General features: G+C 36.5%; 1 protein-coding gene across 1 annotated transcript in view; it reads right to left on the reverse strand.

The window, feature by feature from the left end:
- The window catches only part of cdh23 (cadherin-related 23), a 232,804-nt gene that overhangs the window by 184,761 nt on the left and 20,404 nt on the right, over positions 1-27,639 (reverse strand). The window contains exon 3 of the mRNA XM_084093482.1: positions 25,506-25,580. Within this exon, the coding sequence (XP_083949608.1) occupies positions 25,506-25,580 (75 nt within the window). The remainder of the gene's footprint in view (positions 1-25,505; positions 25,581-27,639) is intronic.

The raw sequence follows: 27,639 nt of genomic DNA on the forward strand, positions 1-27,639 counted from the left end.
ATGCTGGCAGTCAAGTGTTTTATGTAGCTCCTGGTCTGTTGGAGAGCAGGCTGCTGGGGCCAGTAAATCAGCTCAAAGAGAGCATCCATCCCTAGATAGATCAATAGACTTTCAGCCCCTGTGACTACACAAAAGCTCCTCTGGGGGCCCACAGGGGCCTGGGGTCACGACTCCACCATCACACCGCCAACTTTATTACAATCATCTCAACTGTAATGTTGTACTGCAATAGAGAGACATATACACACACACAAACAAACAAACACACACATGCAGTTCAGAGAAACACATTCGAAAACAATGAAAAGCAGCGTCTTAAACCGGACACACAATGACTCTTAGAAGAGCAGTGGGATCACCCATAACAAAGAATTATCACAAAAGAGAGGAAAAACTCCAGTAGAGTTTTAGAACAGATTGCAAATGTCCTCAGATTTGCCAAGATAAGTCTGCAATTAAAGTGATAGTTCACCCAAAAATCAAGCGTAGCGTCAGTTCTGTCACGTTAGTCAAGCTGATCCTCTACATATAGGAATACGACGCCTATCACTGTATACATATATAAGCTCCTTCAGTATTATCAGCAGCTATCGCGTTTCTCAGGAGCCAGTTACCCTCCTCCATCCCCAGCTCCTCCTCTTGTCAGTCAGGATTTGGAATTCTGATTACCCCAGAATCAGACTAAAATTCTATAATTACATTAAAACAACACAAATGAAGAGCTTTTTAATAAAATCTGAGAGCTTTCAATGTGGTAGTTGTGTAGCATTGACAGCTACACAACTACCACTTTGCTGTGTGGGCGTGGCATTTAGGTGAACTATGCCTTTAGATATGATGCAGAGATGTCCATTTGAGACATATTTAACAGGAAATCAGAAGTATCCTGACAACATGAAATGACATTAACACCCATTTAACTTTTGTAATGTAATGCATTTCTGAGTGAAACTGGGCGAGGAAAAAAAACATTTTTACCGTAATAACTACCATTCTAAAGGTTGGGGCCAGTAAGAGTTTTTTCGTTCGTTTTAATGTTACAAAACAAATATGTTGCAAAAAAGTGTTTTAATGTTACAAAACATTTCTATTTCAAATAAATCCTGTTCTTTTAAAATTGCTATTCATCAAATAATCTTGAAAAAAAAAATATATAAGCAGCACAACTGTTTTTAACATTGATAATAATAAGAAATATTTCTTGAGCAGCAAATCAGCATATCAGACTGATTTCTGAAGGATCATGTGACTGGAGACTGGAGTAATGATGCTGAAAATTCAGCTTTGCCATCACAGGAATAATACATTTTAACATATATTCAGATAGAAAAATGTTTTTTTAAAATCTGATAATATTTAACAAAATTACTGTTTTTTTGTTGTTTTTTTTAAATAAAAAAATAACTGCAGCTTTGGTCACCATTAAAGACTAAAACATTAATAAATCTTTCCAACCCCAATTTTTTTACAAATTTGCCATTCTTCTAATATAATCTTACTGTTTGATGACAATAATAATTTAATCATTCTGACAGTTTATTTTAAAGCAGCTAAAAACAGCAAAACTTTTCAATTTTGCCTCAGTTCCAATGAAAATGTTGACAGAACACAACTCACCGACTGGGCCAGCAAAAAAATCCAAATTGATAATCTATTTTATTATTGCATGATTAATAACAAGACAGAGACATGAAGACCACAGTTAATCCGGAAAGCGCTGTATTACGTTATCTCATTGTCATTTAGTCACACGTACAATCCTGCAGATATCATCATTCTTAGCCCCATCGAAAGCTTCGCCTCGAACGCGGGCGATAAACCGCACATGTTCCACGACTGCAACTCTGATACATGATTCACAGCCTCGAATTCATTACCCATTGTGTTAATGGCGGGTGTTTCATTAATAGGGCTGAACTGTAAATCAAAGAGGCTGTTAATTGGCTTTGTGTCATAATCTCCGTCTAAAGCCGTTCTTCATCCGTGTGCCCGTAATGTCTTAACGCCTGAGTTTCCTCTCCACTAATGAGCACAGGCACTGAAGCACAGGGGCCCTAATTTGTTTATAGGCTATTGAAAAAGGTTAGTCCCCCCCAGAGCATGAGTTATGGTACCCTCCCTAATGTGTTCAGAGAGGAGGTAAATACCATGAGCCGTGTTTGCAGGGGAGAAAAGGTGTAAGCAGCATAAATGATTGATTTGAATGTTTCTTTCTTGTATAGGCGATGTTAGGTCTCTCTTCGGGTGATCCGTGCAAATCTGTTTCTCCTCATGTTTTATGTGAGCATACTTCCATGCATAATTTGACCTGCAATACAGAGTTTATTCCATTTGATAGACCCCTGAGGAGTCAACATAATCTAATCTGACCAAACCCCCTTCAGTGACTTACTGTGCCCCAACCATAAATGACTTTAAATGTCAGAGCGGATCTGATCCCTGTGAGGGTCCGCTCAAATCAGGAGTTTCACACACTCACACACACACACACATATACACACGTTTCTGTTCCCCAACATAGTGAGCTTCCTTTCGTCAAACCATCTGCAAAGGCAGCAACTGCATATAGAACACAAATACTGCCACAAAGTGCACAGGCGATTCTATTTACAATTGATCTGACATCAGTGTGGTGCTAAACTAATGCTATTAAATATAATACACAACAAACAGTTAGTCAATAAGATTTTTTTGTGTTTTTGAAAAAAGGTCTCTTTAGCCCAATTTGGACGGGACGATGTTTGAGTTACAATTCTTATCACCCGACGTCTGTGATTTTATGTACCGATTAGGGATGCTCCGATCCGCCTTTTTCCGCAATTGGAAATTGAATAGAAAGTAAGGATCACTGTCTTAAAATACCAATTCAGAGAAATTCAGCAGGCAATGGCATTCTGGCAAGTGTTCTAAATTGTTTAAATAAGTTGAAAATTATATCCAAATTAAGTGCAGATTTCAATGTACATTTATCTGTGAGTCCCCATACTTCAAAAAGTTTAAAAACTTCCTTATATTTTTTATTTAAATTACACTTATTTTAGTGGTAATTTTATCACTTTACAGTTGTAATCAAAATGATTCAACCCCCATTGCAAATCAGGTTTATTGGCAAAATGTACAGAATTTCAGCAGTTTGCAATGAACAAATCAAAGAAAAGTAATTGAAATAGCTCAACACAACAAATGTGTCAAGTGGTTTCCAAAAATGCAACTTTTAATGACTTCTGCAGTCTCAAAATTATTCAACCCCTTACTGGCAAGCATCTTTAGTACTTAGTAGAACAGCTTTTTGCTGTTACGACCTGCTGCAAACGAGATATATAACCAGACACCAGGTTCTGGCAGCATTTCTGAGGAATCTTAACCCATTCCTCATGAGCAATGGTTCAGTAATATTCTTGGGTTTGCGTGCTGCAACCGCCTTCTTCAAATACCACCAGAGATTTTCTATGGGGTTCAAGTCAGGTGACTGTGATGGCCACTGTAGAATCTTCCAGGACTTCTTTTGCAACCAAGCTTTGGTGGAATTTGAGGTATACTTGGGTTCATTGTCCTGTCGGAAGGTCCAATGATGCCCAAGCTTCAGCTTCCTCACTGACGGCATGACGTCCTAGGATTTCCTGATACTTTAATGAGTCCATCTTGTCTTCCACACACTGCAGGTTTCCAGTGCCAGAGGATGCAAAGCAGCCGCAGAGCATCACCGAGCCACCATGGTTAACTGTAGGCAGAGTGTTCTTTTCAGCATATGCTTCATTCTTCTTCCTCCAGACATACCGCTGATCCATAGGGCCAAAAAGTTCCCTTTTCGGGGAAAAAATTCTAAAAAGTGTTTGATCACCACATTTGAGTGATCATTGCAAAAAATGTGTTTATATTTATTCTGTTTATGTATACTGTATTCTATATACAGTACCAGTCAAAAGTTTGTACACACAAATGGGAAATTGTGTTCAAATTTTTGACTGGTACTGTACTATAATATACACATAAATAATATTGCTACTGTATTATAATATACACATAAATAATATCGGCCGATATATCGATATCAGGGTTTTTTACTCGCTAATATCAGCATCGGCCCCCAAAAATCCATATAGGTCGGGCTCTAAAAAAAAGTACGTTTTTAAACAGATAAATATACATTGAATTTAATCTGCACTTAATTTGTATATAATTTTCCATATATAATCAAATTACAACTTAAAATTTTTTGTAACAAACTACAAAAAACTATTAAGAAAACTTCATTTGCCTGAATGCAATTTCCTGCTGAATTTCTCTGAATTATATTTTTAGTGATTCCGTACTTTCCTGCCACCTGGATATATCTACCATGGTATAAATCGTTAAGCAGAACCTCTACTGGCTGACACATTTCTATGTATCATCATACCTTCCAGCTCTAGTCAGCACATTTACATACAGAGAGGCCTTTGTGTGAGTGTGTTCCACAGAGGCACATTAGGGCACATCCAGTCGGCTCATTTCCATGGATAAAACTCCAGAGAGCACACTGGGTCAGTCCCTCAGGAGAGCTATCAAACGCTACTGATAAAGACTGTGTGTATTACTGTGTCAGATCACACCAGTACAAAAAATGAGCGCTACATTCATGACAACACAGGGTTAAGTGCCAGACAGGAAAATGGTAATCCAAAAACAATGTTAAAACAGAAGCTCAACACATAATGAAAAATAGTAAAAACAGCTTCTGCGTGCTGTCGGCAACAATCGAGGACTCCATTCAAGCTATAAATTCCCCCTTCTGTATCCAATTAATTTCAGGAAGTAAATTAAGTGGTGGAAGCATTCTGACAAATATTTATTTGGGACTCTATATAAAGGATTTTTCATACCAAAGGCAACATGACAAAGCAAATTGGCCAAAAAAATAGCTGCGTAAAATTTGACCCCAAATGAATTAAGTGAAACACAAATTTCCACCAGTCTCTAAAAACAGTTCACACACCTAAACAAAACAGAAATGCCTGGCAAAAATAAAAATCAAGCAATAAATAAATAAATAGTTAAATAAAATAAATAAATTCAGAAAAAAGTCATATTTGTTATAGATACAGTAAATATTTAGTATGAATATTTATATATAAATTTATTCCTTTGATATACAATTTTGCATAAAATGTCAAATATATAAATATGAATAAAATGTACAAATCATACAAGTTTACCGGTATCATATTATGAGTAAAACCAGTCAAGTTACTGCACCATAAACGTCATAAAAGTCTCTCTCCTACTCTTACTCACTCTCTGGTTTCAGTGCAGTGCATTATTATCAAAGCTGATGACAGAACAAGAGACTGATGGAAGTCCAGCTCTAGTTTTAACACACACACACACACACACACACACACAGAGAGAGACCTTGGGCCAGTGTGTATTAATCCATCTGATTTATAGTTAAATCTGTCACGCTTCAGGAGAGCGTACCCTTTGCCTCCATCACCTTATAGTTCAACAATACATACTGTATACAAGCATGCACAAGCACATTCACACTTTTAGAACAGCATCACATGACTCAGCCAGTAACATGCATGACGCATGGTTTGAACTGATAACCATTTCAGAGAACATCATAATCTTTGACATCAATGGCTAATTATTGACACAGTAAACTTACATAAATGTAAGTTTAAATTGGCAATAATACTTATATACATACTGTATATATACTCTCTAAACAGTATTTGTGGTTTGAATGAATGAAAGAATGAATGAATGAAGCTGCAAAAATTTTAGAAGAGTGAATTTCAACACTGGTATGAGACAGGTTGACCAAGATGGTCTATCATGTGAAGCTTGACCCAGTCAACTAATTAAACAGGCCTCGCCTTGCTTTCATTGGATGTTCCAGCAGGGAGTTGTGGCCTCCAGGAATCAGGGTGAGGTAAGACTAGTGGACAATGACTGGTCACGAATGGATAGTGTTCCAGGGTCTAATTTGTCAATTCCGGGAAACAGTCTGTTAGACAATGTGTGTGACGAAGTGATAAATAATTAATCAAATAAACACCACGGCAAACACTCACACACATGTGTGAATGTGCTATAAAATATTCCACCCGACACAAACTGTGCATCCTGAAAAAAGAAAAAAAAACATGCACACACCCTTTACTCAGGATCCATTTAGCTGTCAGAAGTCTGGAGCATTTAAAAACCCATCCAAGAACTCCAAAGCTATCACACACCTCACTAACACCACTCACATTACTTCTCTCTCATCCTTCTCGATCTGTCTTTCCCTGTCTTTTAGTGTGGCAAGCAACGAAGAGAGATGGTAGGGGACGTTTTAGAAATGTTTGGGCAGAGTCCCAGGGGGAGCCTTCAAGGTTAGCTAAAAAAAAGAGTAAAACAGTATGGATCCTGACTAGGGAGAAGAAAAGCTATTCTGTTTGAATAGATGTCAATGGAGAAGACTCCTCAGTATGACTCCTAATAATCTAATAATTCCCATTATTCTCAATGGTGATTCTAATTAATATATTACAGGTTTTTTTTTTATTAAATCAGCATAAATCAGTGATCCTCAAAGTGTTGGGCAGGAGGGGCGGCGGGAGATCCGCAGAAAAAGAAAACAGCCATGGCAAGTGTGTTCAAGAGCGTTAATGGTGGTTGGGTCTCTGCCTTTATAAAGTGGCACTAAACACCAATTCCTCTGAATCTTTCTTCTTCAGACTGCCGTCTGTACAAGCCCGATATAGAAGATCTTCGCCATCGAATAGCATCTCTTCAGCAAACAATATAACATAACATACAAAGCTGAGCTTGTGAGGCGGCCATCATATATTGTTCATACAAAGCAATGTCACTAAAATATTTAAAAAAAATTGCACAAAGCATGCCAAAATATCTCTTTAGCTCCGCCCACTCCCATGAAGCACTGCATATGACTTAATCGAGTCGATCTCTCTATGCTGTCAAGATACTTAATTATTTGAATAAGTATGTATATTTTGCAATAAACTTAAAACATATTGTTTTTATATACTGTTTATATATATATAATCAACATTTTTAAATGAGTAATACTACATCGTTTTTAATTTGATTATGCTGTTTCGCAATGCATCATGGGATTGTAGTTCTTTCCCTCACTAAAGCTTTTAAGTACATCATCTTTTGTTCAATTTTCAAATACTTTTTTTGCTACAAATCAAAGTTTGCAATGTTGTGATTCACCTCGTAGCTGATTGGCTTGGTTCATGGCTTATAACCCTTTTAACAGACTTTTTTGAAATCCCTATGGGAGGAATTAATGAAAAAAATACTTCCGTAACCAGTGCCGCTGAAAAGTGTGCAGACACTGTTGCACTCTATACATCTAGTCCACATTTCTTTGCACACACATTTCTCTCACTTGATAACCCTTGTGCTCCGATGCTGACCTCTTAGACCTGTACATTATCTGGAGGGGAGTTAAATCAAAACTAAGGGAACACTAATGTGTGTGTTTTCACTCACAGGTTCAGCCATTTCATGCCTCTCAATCACGGCAGCCATCCTTCCTCGCTTCTCTTACCCCATCCTTTCTTTCCACACCTATTCACTTAAATGACAAACACTTGGGGAATGTTTGCCACCGCTGCTGTCGACCTCAGAGCTGTCTGTCACTCAGCGTTGCCGTGGCAGCAGGGCTGTCCCAAAAGAGAGTGTTTGTGACATATTTTTCCAAAGATGTTCCGAAACCTAGTGAACTGCAGTGCTGCTGTCTACACTACTGCCTTTTAAAGGGTATTAAATCAGCATAAATGAAAGGAAGTGCAATTTATATTTCATATAAAATAATGTCACTATGAAAAAAAAAAAAAAAAAAAAATATATATATATATATATATATATATATATATATATATATATATATATATATATATAATGGTCTAAAAAAAAGGTTGCATTTTATAAAATAAAATATATGTTGAAAACAGTTGTGCCGCTTAACATTTTTGTGGAAATTGTAATACCTTTTTTCATGAATCTCATTATTTTGATGCAAAGAAAGTGAATATGAAAGTTACAATCTAAAAGTCTTTACTCTCACTTTTGATCATTTTAAAGCATCCTTGCTGAATAAAATATTTTTTTATTCTTTAATATTTATTTTTTTCATTCTTTAAATGAATGGTAGTGTATATTTTATGCATTAAAATAAAATAAAAATATATATACAGTGAGGAAAATAAGTATTTGAACACCCTGCTATTTTGAAAGTTCTCCCACTTGGAAATCATGGAGGGGTCTGAAATTGTCATCGTAGGTGCATGTCCACTGTGAGAGACATAATCTAAAAAAAAAAATCCAGAAATCACAATTTATGATTTTTTAACTATTTATTTGTATGATACAGCTGCAAATAAGTATTTGAACACCTGTCTATCAGCTAGAATTCTGACCCTCAAAGACCTGTTAGTCTGCCTTTAAAATGTCCACCTCCACTCCATTTATTATCCTAAATTAGATGCACCTGTTTGAGGTCGTTAGCTGCATAAAGACACCTGTCCACCCCATACAATCAGTAAGAATCCAACTACTAACATGGCCAAGACCAAAGAGCTGTCCAAAGACACTAGAGACAAAATTGTACACCTCCACAAGGCTGGAAAGGGCTACGGGGAAATTGCCAAGCAGCTTGGTGAAAAAAGGTCCACTGTTGGAGCAATCATTAGAAAATGGAAGAAGCTAAACATGACTGTCAATCTCCCTCGGACTGGGGCTCCATGCAAGATCTCACCTCGTGGGGTCTCAATGATCCTAAGAAAGGTGAGAAATCAGCCCAGAACTACACGGGAGGAGCTGGTCAATGACCTGAAAAGAGCTGGGACCACCGTTTCCAAGGTTACTGTTGGTAATACACTAAGACGTCATGGTTTGAAATCATGCATGGCACGGAAGGTTCCCCTGCTTAAACCAGCACATGTCAAGGCCCGTCTTAAGTTTGCCAATGACCATTTGGATGATCCAGAGGAGTCATGGGAGAAAGTCATGTGGTCAGATGAGACCAAAACAGAACTTTTTGGTCATAATTCCACTAAACGTGTTTGGAGGAAGAAGAATGATGAGTACCATCCCAAGAACACCATCCCTACTGTGAAGCATGGGGGTGGTAGCATCATGCTTTGGGGGTGTTTTTCTGCACATGGGACAGGGCGACTGCACTGTATTAAGGAGAGGATGACCGGGGCCATGTATTGCGAGATTTTGGGGAACAACCTCCTTCCCTCAGTTAGAGCATTGAAGATGGGTCGAGGCTGGGTCTTCCAACAATGACCCGAAGCACACAGCCAGGATAACCAAGGAGTGGCTCTGTAAGAAGCATATCAAGGTTCTGGCATGGCCTAGCCAGTCTCCAGACCTAAACCCAATAGAGAATCTTTGGAGGGAGCTCAAACTCCGTGTTTCTCAGCGACAGCCCAGAAACCTGACTGATCTAGAGAAGATCTGTGTGGAGGAGTGGGCCAAAATCCCTCCTGCAGTGTGTGCAAACCTGGTGAAAAACTACAGGAAACGTTTGACCTCTGTAATTGCAAACAAAGGCTACTGTACCAAATATTAACATTGATTTTCTCAGGTGTTCAAATACTTATTTGCAGTTGTATCATACAAATAAATAGTTAAAAAATCATACATTGTGATTTCTGGATTTTTTTTTTTTAGATTATGTCTCTCACAGTGGACATGCACCTACGATGACAATTTCAGACCCCTCCATGATTTCTAAGTGGGAGAACTTGCAAAATAGCAGGGTGTTCAAATACTTATTTTCCTCACTATAAATAAATAAAATAAAATAAAATAGAAATAACATAAAATAACATAAAAAATAAAATATATTTCATTCAGTATAGTGAATGACAACTCTCATATGAATACATACAAAATTCTCTCTGAAAGATACAATTCTGCTACCTTTCACAACAGACTTTGCATCTGAACTGTGTATAATATGTCTTCAACTGTTCCCTACACTGGCAGCTCACTCAGTTTTGGAGTCTTTACCTATCTGTTGACCCATTGACTCTCATGTTACCCGTGGCTGCACTCCTGACAGTGAGGTCATAGAAGTGGTCGCAGGAAAAGTAGGATGGAGGATTCGGGTGGGCAGCTTGGGTCTCCAGGTCGCAGGAGTCAACAGCCTCTACATAGACAGACAGATGTGAGCCTGAGTGTCTGTGAGTGTGTGTGCCTGCACTGCGTCTGCTCGAGTTTGAACCCCTCCTTTCAGAAATCCTAATAAACCATGGATGTTATGGATTATAAATGAACTAATTATTTGTAATGCTCATTAGCTCCAGGTCCTAATTAGCCAAAATTAATATTGGTTTTGATAAAGACAATGGCTGAGGAAAATTGGCAATTGACCTTCTCGGTTAATCTGGAGAGGAAAAGAATGAGAGAGAGCGACCAAAGGTAAACAGGGAAGAAAGAGTGTATAAAATTACAAACTTCAGGATGAACTCAATAAAATGCACACATCGGCTGCATTCCAAAACCTACAGTAGCAAGATGCCTTGAAGGCAGCATGTTTATGTATTTCAACACTGTAAAAAATTTCTAACCCTCCCAAATCAAAAATTTCAAGTGACCGATAACATCTAAATTTTTCAATTGGCCCAAGTGAAATTCTTGTTGCAATAGTCTGTTAACATTGGCTCAATGAGAAATAATACGTCAGACTAATTGAAAAATTTAGATGTTATCGGTCACTTGAAATTTTTGACTTGGGGATGTAATTTTTTTTTACAGTGAAGGTATATATACTTTTTCAAGGTATATACTACAAGGTATTATTTTTTAAGGGTATTTTAGGTATATAACTTCTTCTGGAAAAATTCACAGAGAAAACAATCCCATTATTAATCCAAGATAGAAATTGAAAAGGGAGAAATGTTGCTCTCTGTCTAGATGTCATTAAACACAAGAACACGACCTGTGATATACAGTACACACTCCTCAAACTGACTATTGAGAGCCAGACTGAAAGTCAGTGGACAATTTTGGTCTGCAAGGTACCAGCAAAAATGACACTCCAACCAACCACAAAAGTAAAAAATGAAAGGTTGAAAATGTCATGCAATTATTGTGTTGCCATGATCAACCATTGCTGTCACCCTTGAGTACTCATGCCCATCTCTATTCAATGCCAAATAATACAATTAAATATGAAAATAAAAGTGGATTATTTAACCCAATATTTGTGTGCACTAGACACTACCGTTCAAAACTGTGTGGTTGTTAAGATTTTAAAATGTTTTTGAATGAAGTCTCTTATATTCACCAAGGCTGCATTTATTTGCTCAAAAATACAGTAAAAACATTAATATTGTGAAATATTATTACAATTTAAACTAACTGTTTTCTATTCTAATATATTTTCAAATGCAATTTATTCCTTTGATGCAAAGCTGAATTTTCAGCATCATTACTCCAGTCTTCAGTGTCACATGATTCTTCAGAAATCATTCTAATATGCTGATTTGCTGCTCAAGAAACATTTCTGATTATTATCAATGTTGAAAACAGTTGTGCTGCTTAGCATTTTGTGTGAAACTGTAATACATTTGTACATGAATCTAATGCTTTTTATAAATATTTTTTTTAATAAAAAAAAAAAAAAAACGCATTTATTTGAAATATTTTTGTAACAATGTACAAGTCTTTACTGTCACTTTTGATCAATTTAATAAAAGAGAAAAAAGTCTAGAAAAAAAATCTTACTGACCACAAACTTTTTAATGGTAGTGTATTTGTCTAGGCTTAATGTTAAAAGCATATTTTTATTAAATTAAAAGGAAAATAAAATATAAAAAACAAAACAATAAATTTAATTAAATTAAATTAAAAAAAATTAATAAAAACTCAAGACAGTTGCTAGAGAAGGGTTAGAACTGTGCGCAATGTCAAGGTGTCAAGCAACTTGGTAGATGTCCAGCTATAATTTAGAATTGTGAGGTTGCCCCTGCAGTCACCTCGAGTACGGCCAACAGAAAGAGAAAAAGAAGCCTTTTAAATGTCAAACACTCTCTCCTGCGAGAGATAAGGAGGAGAGCCTCAATTATACACACATCCCTCCCAACCATCCAGCAAACACTCCCGCACCTCCGCGACACACCAACACAACCCCTACCCAGGCCCAAATTAAACGCGGAGAAGCGCTGCACAGCTAGATACTGTCAGATTGAAGACATAATTGCTTGGTCTTCGCAAGCTTAACCTGAATGACAATAAGAATCAATAGAGCAGGAGTGAGAGAGGAGTGGACTGAGAGAATGAAGCGAAGATAAACAGTAGGAAAACAACGGGAAAAAAACAAGAGAACGGCAGGAGATTTGGGCCGTGCGGTTGAGGAGGTGACTCTCAGTGGAGACACGGGGCCGGTGGATTAATCCCAGCAGACAACGCCGCTCCAAATGTCATCGGAGCGGTGAAGGACATGATAACCTTTCAGCACACACACACACACAACCCTTTCTGACACCGCTCTCCTATATTCTCACACACTTTAACCCTCTCATTATCAGATGGATGCAAATATGCACAGAAAAGGACACGACAGGCACAAAGCGGCGCGCGCACATGCAGGTAAAGCCCGTGCGGGTGTTGTTGTCGTCGGCTGGGCAGAGAGCGGGTCACTGATGTGAGACATCAATTTCCAGGTAGGCTGCTCTCAGCGGCTCCAGCAGGTATCAGCCGACACACACCTGCCCCTGATAAGCAGCTGCCGCAAAATGATCTCAACCACACACACACACACACACACACAGAACAAGTGTGCACAACATACATTATTCACACACACACACACACAGACCAGTACATCCATACACACATTCCAGAAATTGAATGATCCAGAAATTGAATGAGTCATGCTTTACTTTCAGACATACAATCCTTTATCTCTGACAAATGAATGAAACAAATTAAAATGAATAAATTAACTATAAACAAAAGGCTTAAACGAGTAAAGGTTTAAACAAACCAATGCAACAAAATAATATGTTTAGGTTTATGTTTAATATGTTAGGTTTTTCTCAAAATACCTCAGACTCTTGGATCAATAGATCTATATCTATATAGAGTTCAATGTGTAATGAAATATAAGTATTAAAAAATCTAAATTAAAGTATTCATTTCTTTTAAAAAAAACCCGAATCTTACAGACCCCAAACCTTTGAACGGTAGTGTATATATAATCTTTTATTATTATTATTATTATTAATAATACTTTTATTCATCAAGGACACGTTAAATTTATCGAAAGTGATTATATTTAACAAATATATATATATATTTAAAAAAAAATGCTGTTCTTTGGAACTTTCTATTCATCAAAGAATCAGGGCGAAAAGTATCACAATTTCCACAAAAATATTAAGTCGCACAATTGCTTTCAATGTTTCTCGAGCAACAAATCAGCATATTAGAATGATTTCTGAAGGATCATGTGACACTGAAGACTGGAGTAATGATGCTGAAAATTCAGCTTTGCATCACATGAAAATATTCCATTTTTAAAATATATAAAATAGAAAACAATTTTAAATTGTATTAATATTTCACAATATTATCGGTTTTACTGTATTTACTTGATCAAATATCCAGCCTTAGTGAGCATAAGAGACTTCTTTCAAAAAAATTCTTACCACCATACATTTTGTTTACTTAGAAACTTTATAGCACACATCTCCTCAGCAAGCTGCTGATTCCATATATGAAGCAGTGAAGATCTAATATAATAACAAAACTGGCCCGTTGTGATCTAAGTCTACTTTTTGTTGGTTTACAGTACATAAGTTACAGTACTAAAGCACATAAAACATTATGGTAGCTGTGCTCTCTCTGGTCTCAACACAAATGTAACGCTCAAACACACTTACGGATCCTTACGATCCCCATCAGGCTTCGTGATGCCTGTGTGTGTTATGTAACAGAGCATTGAGATACAGTCTCAAATGGCTTCTGTCTTCTGTTTCTCCAGAAATGTAACCTTACACACCTGCAGCCTGAGTAAAGGCCAGTCAGTGAGATCATATAAACGTCAACCTGGACACAGACAGATACACTACAGCAAAACTGTCTGAAGAGACACACACACACACACTTTCACATTTCATGATTTTCTGTGTGAATATTAATACATACATAAAGCTGAATTTTTTGAATGGTAAAATACTTTTTCCTACACCAGTTTAATGAAGCATCAGCATGTTTCTGATGTAATCTGATTTAAAATCACATCAGGGTTTGGCAATGCAGTGTTTGGTAAAGTGAGCTTATTACTGCAGGAGCGTCTGAGCACTTCAAATGACCCCAATCAGTTACGCATTAGAACTAGCATCACAAAATATGCAAGCCCTTATAAATCATAAGACAATGATAGGGTCACCAAGAGGGAGAGAGAGGTGCTGAAGGACACCCAGTGTACACCCTCAGGTAGTTACCTACATTTACTTGGTTCGTTTTTAACACTTATTCTGAGCAACTAATGTACACTATAATGGATGAACTAAATGGGTTTTCAAATCACTGATGTCAATATTTACAGAGCAGGAGAGATGACGGTGATGGAAGCTTGCTTCCGCACCTTTTTCTCTTACAATTTGACTTTATTTCTCGCAAATTTACATCTCGTAATACTGACTTTTTTCTTAGAATTGCGAGATATAAACTTGCAATTTATATCTCTGAAATGTAATGTGCAAAAGTTGCAATGTGACGAAATAAAGTCAGAACTGCAATATATAAACTCACAATTCTGACTTTTTCTCGCAATTATGATTTTTTTGTGAGATATAAACTCGCAATTGTGAATTATAAAGTCAGAATTGTGAGATAAACTCACAACTGAAATGTATTTATTTATTTATAATCAATAGAGGTTTTAGATCTATTTATATTTAGTGCCCGATGGTGCAAGAACCCTCTTGGAATTGCTCTGTTTTTATAATTGTGATCTGTGTTTTTCTTTGTTTATAACCTTTTATACCCTGCTCGATTCAAGCCAATTCTCTTCTAGCAAAAACACTGTGAAATTTTGGGGGAGGATGAGATAAAAACTGATCCAGGTCATAATATCCCACTTACACCCTGTGCTATCATATTACAATTAGTTTTCATTGTTATTGCCCTATTCAGTTGAAGTTAATAAGTGAAAACAACACTATTGCAATTGCAGCTAATAACACTATTCTTATAATTAGTTCAATGTACACAGTGTTTTCGTTTAATTCAGCCCTTGCTCAAGGCATATGGTAATGGTGTGTGGTCAGTACAGCACTTAAAACACAGCGTGATTGTCCAGAGCTCAGAGAACACCATGTGTTCTGCACACCCACACGTACAGTAATACACACTAAACAGCACAGGTCTGATGGATGGTGTGTTTACAGACACCATTCATGCGTATAGGATTATCTCCTGGAACGAGAGTGAAAGGGAGGGAGTGTAAAAATCACCATTTTGAGTTACTGGAAGTAGAGCAACCTGAGGTTATGCGTGTGGTTCAAGTACACAACAGTGATCGCTCAAGGGTCGCTTCTTGCAGGGTTCAAACTTACAAGCCCAGATCTTTAGCCACCAGGCTACAGCACTCCTTTTTCTTTAGGGCTATCTTTATTGATTGATTGAAAACCAGCCTTCTTACAGCCAGAGTTGAACCAGCCACCTTCAGTAAAGTAATTACCAACATCCAGCCAAGCTACAGATAGCAATCATGTAATCAGATGTACAGATGTAATCTTTTGCAAATCTCAAAATGAATAACCATTGCCAACATTTTGATGCATAAATTCACTTTAAAACAACTTATTTCAGTGTTTTGCTTTTTATTAATTTAGACAAAATTAGTATACAATTTTAATACTGGCAATTTTTCAGTTATCAGCCAAAATAAAATAAAAAATATGTCCACGAAAGGAATTCAATTTTGGATTAAAAGGTTTGGATATAAGGTGCAAAATAACAAAAATATAATTTTGGGGTAAACTATTCCATTAAGGCCCTTCAAGCCATCAGTGTGTCTTGAGCCAGCATATCATTCAGCAGTCAAATAAATCACTTCCTTCATAATCAACAGTTCCTCTAAGCTAAGGCTACAAAACACACGGCACTGTTTAAACTAGCTTTTAAATGAGATGAGAACACACAATGCCAAACAGAACCTGAGGCCATAACCACTGAAATAATTGCTCTAAGCTCTAAGAAATAAACTGTTTAACAAGGCCACTCATTTAGCTGTCAATCACAGAGTCATTTACATTTGAGAGAGCAGGACTGCTCAAAGGAGAGCTATTCCTGAGGAAATCAACTCAAAGCTTTAGAGTGATTGCGTCTCCAACAGGTATGAATTTTCTTTTTTTAAATTCACTCTTTGAGAACAAAATTACATCAAGCTTTGAAAATTGTATTGTATATTAGCCAGAACTTCCATTCATTTCTCTACAGACCTTCTAAATTATCAATCTTAATTCAGTGAATTGATTCTTGAGTGCAAATAAAGTTTAAAAACCAGATAAATCCAGAGGCTAATACCATAAATGTTCACACAAAAACAAAAAATTTCATCTTCCATAAAGAGTAAAAGGAAAGTGGATGGTGATTTATATTGTCAAGTAAAAAAAAAAAAAAAAAAAAAATATATATATATAAAAATAAAAAAAAATAGTTCATAAAACTTGTTCTTCTGACTTGTGAGAGCCATTTTTGTGAGCCTGTTTGTGGCACAAATATATTGTCTGGCTTCAGGGGACTTGAAATAAACTGAATTGGTCATATGGACTATTTTTATGGTGCTTTTTGTCTTTTTTTGGAACTTGGCAAATTGCAATATAATAAAACATCTATTCAGTACATACTACTGTTCAAAAGATTGAGGTCTGGAAGATTTAAATAAAAAATAGTATAGTATAGTATAGTAAATAAAAATAGTAATATTGTGAAATATTATTACAATTTAAAATTACAATTTAAAAGATATTAAAATAGAAAATGGTTATTTATTCCTGTGATCAAAGTTGAATTTTCAGCATCATTACTCATTACAGTCTTCAGTGTCACATGATCCTTCAGAAATCATTCTAATATGATGATTTGCTGCTCGAGAGACATTTCTTAATTATCAATGTTGAAAACAGTTGTGCTGCGGAAAGAAAGAAAGAAGAAAGAAAGAAAGAAAGAAAGAAAGAAAGAAAGAAAGAAAGAAAGAAAGAAAGAAAGAAAGAAAGACAGAAAGACATTATCAGTATGATGAAAACTTTGATAATATTCACCCTGCGGTCACTTCCTGATCCTATATTATTCAATTAGAAAGGTCAAGAAGCTCATTAAAAAGAAGATTTTAACATGCAAAATGTGGCCCATACGGACACATGCATATGTGCATTAATACAAATGCATATGATTAATTTCATCTCAGCATAAGGGAGCACGTGCGTGAAAGAGAGAAAATGTGAAGTTTAATTGCCGTGTTGAAACGGAGTCTGAGTGAACGAGTGGATCAAAATAAAGTGGATTACCAGATTAAAGGGGTTTGCCACACGCTGCGCTTCAGTTAGATACACACTAAACTTCCTCTGAAATCACACTGCTAAATTACCACAAACACACAAACAGAGAACATACATCAAGGAGAAAGGTGTGTAATTTTTAGATGTTCACTATTCAGCTGGTGTTTATGTTAATGTGGTGTGGTGTGTGAAACATTTCATGTGTACTAAATGATTTGAGAGATTTCTCCATGTGGGATCTCAGACATTCTTGCAAAAAGTGCAGTGGTTATATACTTGTGTTAAAGGATTCATCAGAGGCCATCTGTTTAGGGAATCTGACAACAACATGCTACTTTTTTTTTTTATTCAAATCTGAAAAATTATATTTCTTGGTTTTGAATCTGAATGTTATTTATTTAACTCAAATGTATGCCGCATCTGCTTTCTTTTCAGTGTGATTTCTAATGTTTGTATAAATGAAGGGCTCTGTTATAGTAGCCTAGTCTAGCGAATGTGCCGGAGGGAACAAAAATACACTTATCTCTCACTCATAATAAATAAACATGACAAAACTTTACCCATCATTCCTGCATACTTCTATGGACATAAAACAGCATAAAAGCACTATATACAAACACTTTAGTAAAGCATTAGATCACAGTGACTCAGCTGGACAGAGAAGGAACCTAATCCCACCAATCAGAAGTCATGGAAATCTGACCACTGAGGATTGAATATCCACATCCAGTTTAGACACATACCGATCTAACCGATCAAAGTATCCTTACTATTAAAAATGATAAAGGTTACAGTTACAAACAAAATGGGTTTTACAGCCTGATGCTACAATGTTGTAGAACATTATTTATTTCCACAAGTGTAGCCCTTTAGAAAACCATTTACATGTCCTTTAAAGAGCCCAGAAACCAATATGCTGGACTGAAAAATCTATAAATTATAATCAAAAGCAAACTCAAATCAAAAACCTAACCAAACCATTCTGTAAAACATTTCTTTTTAAGTGTGTCTAAACACCACTGAGCAGTGGAGGTCAGGTCAGGTCAGGACACAACACGGAAACTTCACATTTATCTTATTCTATAATAACCTGTAAGTGTCTAAGCTCTAGTTGGAGTCAAGAAGAGACTCTCTATAACCCAGAACAAGACAGCTTCAGGTTCAGATCCAAACCGAAATACAACCCCCAGATCTACAACAACCAGGCTGTCCATTTGAATCAGCTGAATACAGAGAGCTACTTTCGTTTGACTAACGACAAAATTTTCTTGCAAATTCTGTATTGGTGAAGATACTATGCCAAACTGCAGTATCCATGAAGTAGACACTACGTAAAAGCGGGCACTGACATTTGTAACTTGAATGTGCAAGGCTTGTGATGTCAGCCACTACCAGTTATTTTAGCTGTACCACCACAGCTCATTATGCTGCATTTGTTATCATTTTATCTTAAATTATTATCCGAGGGTCTGAATCAGCTCCCTGGTTCAGTAGTCTGGGCAATGATCAGGGAGTCGGCCATTTAAAGGGTTGCCTCAATCGCATAATCCTTCCAGGTCACTGAAACTTTTGCTCCCTAAAAGTCCCACAATGCACCATGAAAACCAGGGAGCATCGATGCTCACTGTAGCGGCACAATAAAAACAATCCAAAACCACTAAGGAGCTGAGTGAAGGAATGACGTCTGTAACTTGCCAATGTTGCAGGTATGTAACAATCAAAATATTTATCATAAAGTACTTTAAATAACATTTACAAATAATGTCAGAAATATATCAGTTCTGCTGTTGATCATAAATACCAGTAGTGATGTTCTACAATGAGGATGTTGTCATGTCATCGTCAATATACTGATTCACAACCTAGGGAGCTGATTGAGACGCAGACAGAATCATAAAAACACTGGTTTTTAGTGCAAATAGTTTTACCCTTTACTGCACTTTTCCATTCTTCTAGATATTTAGCGACTGATGAATCGGACACCTTTTCAACGGACAACATTTTCCCATGTTGAAAGATACGGTGGGATGTCTGAGACCAAAGACCCATTTCCAGACAAAATATTTGAGTGTTGAGTGTTTATATTTCAACCTCCGGTTCACCTAAGCGGTGCATTTCTGAGCTCTTAACGAAGTCTTCACACTACTCTCAGTGGTAGCAGCAGACTGCTGTTAAACTAACATTATAATTATCTGCAGTATGCCCTTTATTCAAAGCCAAACAGGCCTGAAGTATTCTGTCATTTAAACAGATGAATGCACATGCTACAGTTAGCTAATTGACTAATTAGTCTAATTAAGCCACTTGCCAATTTGGAAGTACGCAAACATAGGCGTCTCAGTGGAATTTTAGAGGGAAGGAGAGAGTCATAAATTGGCTGGCTGATAAACTACTGCAGTGAGACACCAGCTTAAGACACATACAAACAGTAACTCTTTAGACACTAAGGGTAATGGTAAAATTTACTAACAGTTTACTTCATAAGTCACAGACAAGTGACAACAGCAACAGTACCAATATTAACACTAAGAAAGTCATAAAACAATACGCCACAAGAGGTTGTGCGTTACAGCAATTTACCACAGGTAAGGAGCATTCTTACAGGCACAAGGGGAAGCAAAGTGCCTAAAGCACCCTCAAAACACTTAAACTTGAAAAAATGCAAACCCAAAGACCATTGCAGAATACTTAATAATAATAAAAAAGGACCAAAGTCCTTTGACAGTAAACTCTCAGACCCCAATAACAAGGTGTTCTTTTCAAAAATATATATATAAAAAAATAAAAAATAAACACACATAGTAGATTTGGAAATGTCCTATTTTTAGATCAGCATAACTTTACCATTTTGTGATGACTTTGCATCAATGGAAATCATGAAGTAAGAAAACATTTAATCAAATAAATAAATAAAAATAATGCATTCAGAATATAGCACCAAAATATTAAACAGCACTTTTGTTTTCAACATTGATGATAATAAGAAATGTTTCTTGAGCAGAAAATCAGCATTTCTAAAGGATCATGTGACAATGAAGACTGGAGTAATGATGCTGAAAATATATATTAATAAAAAACAGTTACTTTAATTTGTACCAATATTTCACAATATTACGGTCTTACTTTATTTTTGATCAAATAAATGCAGTCATGGTGAGAATAAGAAAAATTTGACCGACCTCAAACTTTTGAACACTATTGTATATTTAGGGTGTTTACACGACAATAATGAACTAAAAACGGAAAAGTTTTTCCTTTGAGTTTTCGCGTACAGACGACGACATTGTCAAAATGGTCCCCGTTCACATGGATCCATGAAAACGATTAAAAACGCTGTATTCTGCAGCAAGGCCAGTAGTTGGCGATGTCACTTTGTAATAGACTGAACACATAATACACAAGCACGCAACATAACCGTTTTCATAAATGAACAATAACGGTATCGTTTTTAAAAACGTACTTTCACCAGTTTTCAAAAGTTGGCATTTTCAAGCCCCCAAACCGCCTTGCCTATATGAATGGCCAAAACGCATTAAAAGTTTTCAGTTTTTAGTTGAAAACGGTGACGTGTAAACGGCCCCTTAGAGCGTTACAGTTTCCACTGTTACATTTGTCCCCTATAAATAAGCACAAGCTCACCAATGCACTCACAAAAATGTATCAAGCAATATGATGCACAAACTCACTTGATCCTGTATAAACACAGATACTGTTCGTGTCATTATACTACGCATATACACACACCCCAGTGAAAAGTCTGCGTCTCCATCAACTCATGAGTGTGAACGTGTGGGTTTGCATGTGTTTATTCGTGTAAGTGTGTGTTTGTGTTGGGGTGTGCCAGTGCGTGTGTGTCATTTGGAAGTCCTCCAGTATGAGGACATCTGCGCTACTAATAAACTATAACTCTGACAAATTGGCACTGTCCAATCATCCGCCCTCTCCATGAATAAGCCATCAGAGTCATCCAATCAGACATGGCTGATGGCTCCGACCACCAATCAGAGTCAGGCAGGGCACAGAGGACACACAGGGCACGCTGACACTGCTGCGGGTGGAAATGAACCCTGACTGAACCGATGCTGGTCTGGGAACAGCTTGCCACATCCTAATTAATCTCAATAAACAGAAATCAACTAATAAGGGTCTGCACGACGACACTTTTTTACTAGTCAACTGGTCATACAAAAAGTATTAAACTAGTTGTGACTTTTTGTAAATGGCTCACCATACATTGGCAGCATCAGCATCTTTGCTGTGTGTTAGTCAAGGAAATGGTCATGCTGCGTGCATTGTCAAAGTTTCATGTTGCTTATGACATCTGATCAGTTTCAGGGTGGGGCACAGGAATTTTGGCTCTCTAAATGAATGCATAGCATAAGAAAATTAAAGAGGGAGGCAAGGAGCAATGGATACAGGATCAATGCAATAAAAAAAAACATTCAAACTTGTACTAAATTATAATCAACTGAGGACAATATAGTATATGCAGATAATAATATATTGATGATGTCATGGGAAATGATATCATGAATGAATATGTCATGAAGATAAAGCTTAAACTAGCCATGAGTCCACATATCCAAACAACTTGAATATGTAGAACATCCAAATATGTAGTATTTGCATCTAAATAGATACAAGAAAGTAAAGATTAATCACAATTCACTATGACATAGAGGTAAGAGAGAATCCAGTTGGAATTCAGCATACAAGTATAACAATGATGTCATCGCTGTCTGTTACATTTTGAATGCTGAACATTCTATCAGTCAATGGAAGATCTTCAACTTCGGGCACTTGATTTTTATGTATCGGTCATTTCCAATCAAGCTATAATTGTCAAATTAGTATAATTGTGTCAAATTGCAGTGTAAAAATAATATTTAATTGTATGTATACCTATCTAGCCTTAGCACAACAAAGGTATCAACCACTGTATTCCACCACCATCATTTCCATCACAGAATGCTATTATATAATGTAACTTATTACATTATAATTTATAATGCAAAATATGCATACTACCACCAAAAAAAAGCTCAAGAGTTTGGGATTGGTAAGACTCCTTAATGTATTTGAGTCTCTTACAGTCTCCAAGGCTGCATTTATTTAATCAAAAAATAAAGTAAAAACAGTAATATTGTGAAATATTACAGTTTATAACTGCTTTCTATTTGAATATAATTTTTACAAAATGTAATTTATTCCTGTGAAGTCAAAGCTGAATTTTCAGCATCATTGCTCCAGTATTATCATTACTCCAGTGTCACTTGACGCTTTAAAGCGACTTTTCAAGAAACATTTCTGATTATTATCAAAAAAGTTGTGCTACCTAACAATTTTGTAGAAACCATGATATATATTTTTTCTGGATTTTTGATTAATAGAAAGTTTAAAAGAACAACAGTTATTTGAACATTTTTGATCACACTGAATGCGATCTTGAATAAAAGTATTTTAAAAATCATACTGACCCCAGACATTTTAACGGTAGTGTAAGTTTCTACACTTTTGGACATTGTTAGTAGACAAATTAAATAAACTAGTGAGAGTGTGAAAGTACGTTTTAAAAGATTATATTTTCTGGAAGTCCACACTGCCTAAAGTGCCCATAGTTTAAGAAACAATAAATTGTAATATATTAGAAGCACAATTGTGAGCTTTTATGAAACACACATCTAAACATACACACACACCGCACACAGACGGATCAGGTAAAATGGGCTGGATGGCAGAATTCAGAGATTTTATGGATAAGTGTGGTGTAAGTGTATTTGCGGTTCAGAGAGCCTGCTATCAGCGTAGAGGCCCGATAGATCTATTTTAAAACCAACTCACGACAACACGCGGCAAGGTGATGAAAACCCTGACACTCTCAAATTGCCCTGTCAATCATCGGGGTCCTTAAAAATGCTGAAATACATACAGGCACAGACAGAAACTTAAAGACGGAGACTGTTAGAGTAAAGCACTGCTTGAGACCAAACACAGTTAAATCTAAACCAACTATACAACACACAAAAGTTTATTCCTAATTTTGCTGCAATCATGTACTTTCTTCTCTGTCTATCTATACTGAAATATCAAAGCTGGCAGTGGTTAGCTGACACTGTCCTGTTCTTTCTGTGGCTTTGAGGGAAATATTTAAAGCTTACAGTAAGTAAATGTTTTCTTATGGTGATTTTTTTTTCTCCAAGTGACACCAAAAATAATAATTATAATTAAAGGGGTACTTCACTGCTGCCAAAATTGGCTTTCAATAAAGCTTGGCTGCCTATGCAGTAGAAAGGTGAATATTTTGTAAATTGTTGCTACCTGACTAGAGAAACCGAGAAAAAAGGATGTAGGTAGGAAAACTTCAATACCCATAATGCACTGGGCATGTTGCGTTCCAAGGCTACTCCCACCAGTCTACTATGGATATGCTTACCAGAGTCAAATACTGCCTTGCTTTAGTAGGAAATACTTCTTAGCATAATGGGGTCGACTTGTATTGTTCCCGGGTGCAAGAATTTAAAGAGTAAACGTTTAGCGGGAATGAGTTACTTTCAGTTTACAGTGAAGGATCCAGAGCGTTGTTGGCAACGGCTAAAGGCTGTAAAGATTTGTAAATATGGAGAAAACGTTGCAATGGAAAATCTGAAAAACATTTCAAACTAGATGACCATTTTATGCCAAATGGAGGGAAAAACTGAGAGAAAACTGCCATTCAATCTATTAAAAAAAAATACTTTTTAACTCGATATTTGTCAGTGCTACATATTTCATTCGTATTCGAGTTTTAAACAGTTAGCTTAGCAACATGCTAACAACAAACTCTGCTGAAATCAATTCTAGAAAGAATAAAATAACATAAAATGCAACTTTTTGAACTAACATTCAATGCTATATTTCTTTTATAATCTACCAAATGCACAAAAAAGTGCAAGTCAAAACAAGCAAAAACAAAGACAATGTATTTGTTTTCACATGAGTTTTTTTAAGGAGAGAAGCCATTTATCTAGGATTGAACAGCCCAAGTGCTTTCCTTTAGCAAATATGCTTGAATTATACATAAATGTTTATTATTCAGTCCATAACAACAGAGAGTTTAAAAACTGAAGCAAATAAGGAACAGTGAGGCAAACCGCAGACTGGGGGTCAGATAAGACCACAAAAGCAGCTTATGATAACAAGAGGTCACAAAGTTGAATAAACATGCATGCTCTTTGACCTAAAAACTGGGAGAGGTGAAAGAGGCATTAAAGACAGGAAAACTATGAATAAGGGATGAAGAGGATAATAAGAGGAGAGATGGGAAGTAAAGACTGTGAGGAGGGATTAACGCCCTTTGTAAAATGAAAATGTTTGCCAAAAAAGTGTATGTACGTGTTAACGTATAAATGTTTATTGCCGTAGTGCTAGTGAGGGTTTTGCCATGCAAACTGTGTAACATTACAGCAAAATATATATGTATATATATTTAAAAAGAAAAATATTTGAGATAAAGTAGTCGACTAGTTGGTTGTTGGATGACTAAGCAAATAATTTACTTATTTCAGTCACAGGTGTATATGCACAGTATATCATGATTTTATCATTTTCATCCAAGCAGAATTTGAGATAAGGTACCTTTAAAAAATATTTAATTCACTGGATTATCTAAATAAATAAAAAAAGAAGCAATTACCACATGGTTATTTCATGCAAAAAAAAAAAAAAAAAAATTGTTGAATTCCTAGCAAAAATAACTTTTTCATACTATATACTCCAACACTGAAATCATAACGCACACTATGGGTCTTTTGCTTAGCTTACACACGAAAGCAACTGAACAAAGTGAAACTCAAGCCAAACATGGTCCATCCAGCATTTATGGACTGAAATCAAGAAAACTGAAAAAGAAGTTCAGACAGTGTGTAGAAAGATCCATCAGTGTGTGTACAGACAGAGTACACTCTGTCTATGTGTGTGATTGCGAGAGACACTCACCCACTGGTGTGTTCTCATAGATGAGCAGGTACGACTGGAAGAAGTAATTCTGGAAACGAGGTGGCTGATTAGAGGCTGGAGGACAGAGAGACAGAGACATGGGTCTTAATAACAGAAAACACATACAGTTACATTAGATGGCAAACAGAAAATGACATTGATGTGCATCAAATGAATACTCTCAATGTGGAGCCTTCTCCAATCAATATAAGGGCCAAGTGTGTGTGTGTGTGTGCATGTGTATGTGTGACTTGACAGTGAAAATCAGCCACTTCTACAGCACACTTAAAAAGGGTTTTCACAACATCTCATTGAATTGTATTGGGTTCCCCAAAAGAACCTTTCAGTGACCAGAGTTCTTAAAAGAACCTCTTTTTTTTAGTGTGAAGAACATTTAAATAATCAAAAGAACATTTTTCCACTATAAAGAACCTTTTGTACAATGAAAAATCTCCATACATGTTAAAGGTTCTTCATGGACCTGTAGATACCAATAAAGAACCTTTACTCCTAAGAGTGTAAAATTAAAGTTTCTACAAGGGCCATTAGCCAGTGTATAGGGTTCAAGAGTGGGTTAGTACTGTACTGTACTGTATGTAACCAACCTGAAAAGTAAATATATGATATCGTTGTTTTATGTGCGAGACATGTTTTGTGTGTGTGTTCTCTCTTTCCAGGGGTAGCAGGAGACAAGCTGTTTTGTCAGGAAGATCAGGAGAGCTTTGATCGCATGCATGGGTAGTGGGCCACAGAGACAACACACACTAGAAAGGGCTTGTGCGTGTGTGTTTGAAGTGCTGGTGTCTGATAGGGTGAATCACTCTTTGACTCCACTTTGAACGTGGCAAGAACAAATCCAAAGAGAGAGATGGAGAGATGCCGAGCAAGAAACGAGAGCCATCGACTGTGCATCTGCCAATACACACTAACTAGAATCAATCTAGAGTAACACATCAGCCTGTGTTAATTAGTGGACCATTACAGAATGGCAGCAGATTTAAAACGAGTTTTAGGTGTGTGACAAAGTGAATCAGAGATTTAATGAGAGTTCATGCCATAAGCAAACCTGCCACATCTGTCCTGGTTTCAGCTCCAGATCGTTATACTGTAATGATAAAATTAATAGTTATATCATTATTGTTGCTTAATGAAATTTTCCTTGAGCCCCATGCACTGAAATTAAACTGTAATGAATACTGAATTTAATGTGATTTAACGATTTAACGTATTTATTTCAGTGTCTATGGCTGTGTGCAAAATTTCTTTTGTTTTTTGGACTGTGTTTGTGAACTTTGTTTTTGACATAACCTTGTGTGTATTTGAGAGTGTAAGTACAATAAGACATGAAAGAGAAATAATTTAATACTGGTGGGACGTGCCGTCTGACATCCGGCTTTCTGTGCGCGTGCTTCGGATGTGTGCGCTCAGAAAACCATATGACAGAATTTTAAACTGATATGGCTTTAAAATGCATGCAAATAAAAAACTTTCATGATGACGTAGAGTGTGGCAGCGATAGAGATAATAATCAAAACCAAACAGATGTGATGTTTTTGGCAGACTATCCAGTCAGAGGCACGAGCTGCACAGGCTCCGCCCTCTTCTGGAAAGCAGCTCATTAGCAGCTCATTTGCAACAGCTCATTTGCAATTAAAGATACATGCCCGAGTCAGGGGACACCTGAGACTTAAACTACATCTGTTACATCTTATCAACTGGATAGAGATTGACAGATCTTCGCTCTCAATGTTTAGATAGTGCCTTGGAGGCTCAATTTTTTAACTTTTCGGGGAGATAAACCAATGAACGCCTTACTAATAGAAGTCAATGAACAGTAAACTTGGTTAAGAGAATGTATTTTTTAAAAATCGTACATAATTCGCCTTTAAACCAATTTATCAACATATTCTTTAAATTAGGCTTTAATGAAGCAGTTTAACTTTACTTTGGGGTTTTGTAATAGTTCACAATTGCCTGCTCTAGAAAATGTTATAATTACGGCCATTATCAAGCAAAAACTATAAGCCCTCCACAAATTCCTCCAGATGTGGTTATGCTGCTTACACTGCTGCAGACACCGGATGTGTGAAACAAACTTTGTCGCTGATGTTTTACCATTGTGACATTGATTGAG

This window comes from Abramis brama, assembly GCF_963993115.1.
Source record: "Abramis brama genome assembly, chromosome: 19".
Taxonomy (NCBI): domain Eukaryota; kingdom Metazoa; phylum Chordata; class Actinopteri; order Cypriniformes; family Leuciscidae; genus Abramis; species Abramis brama.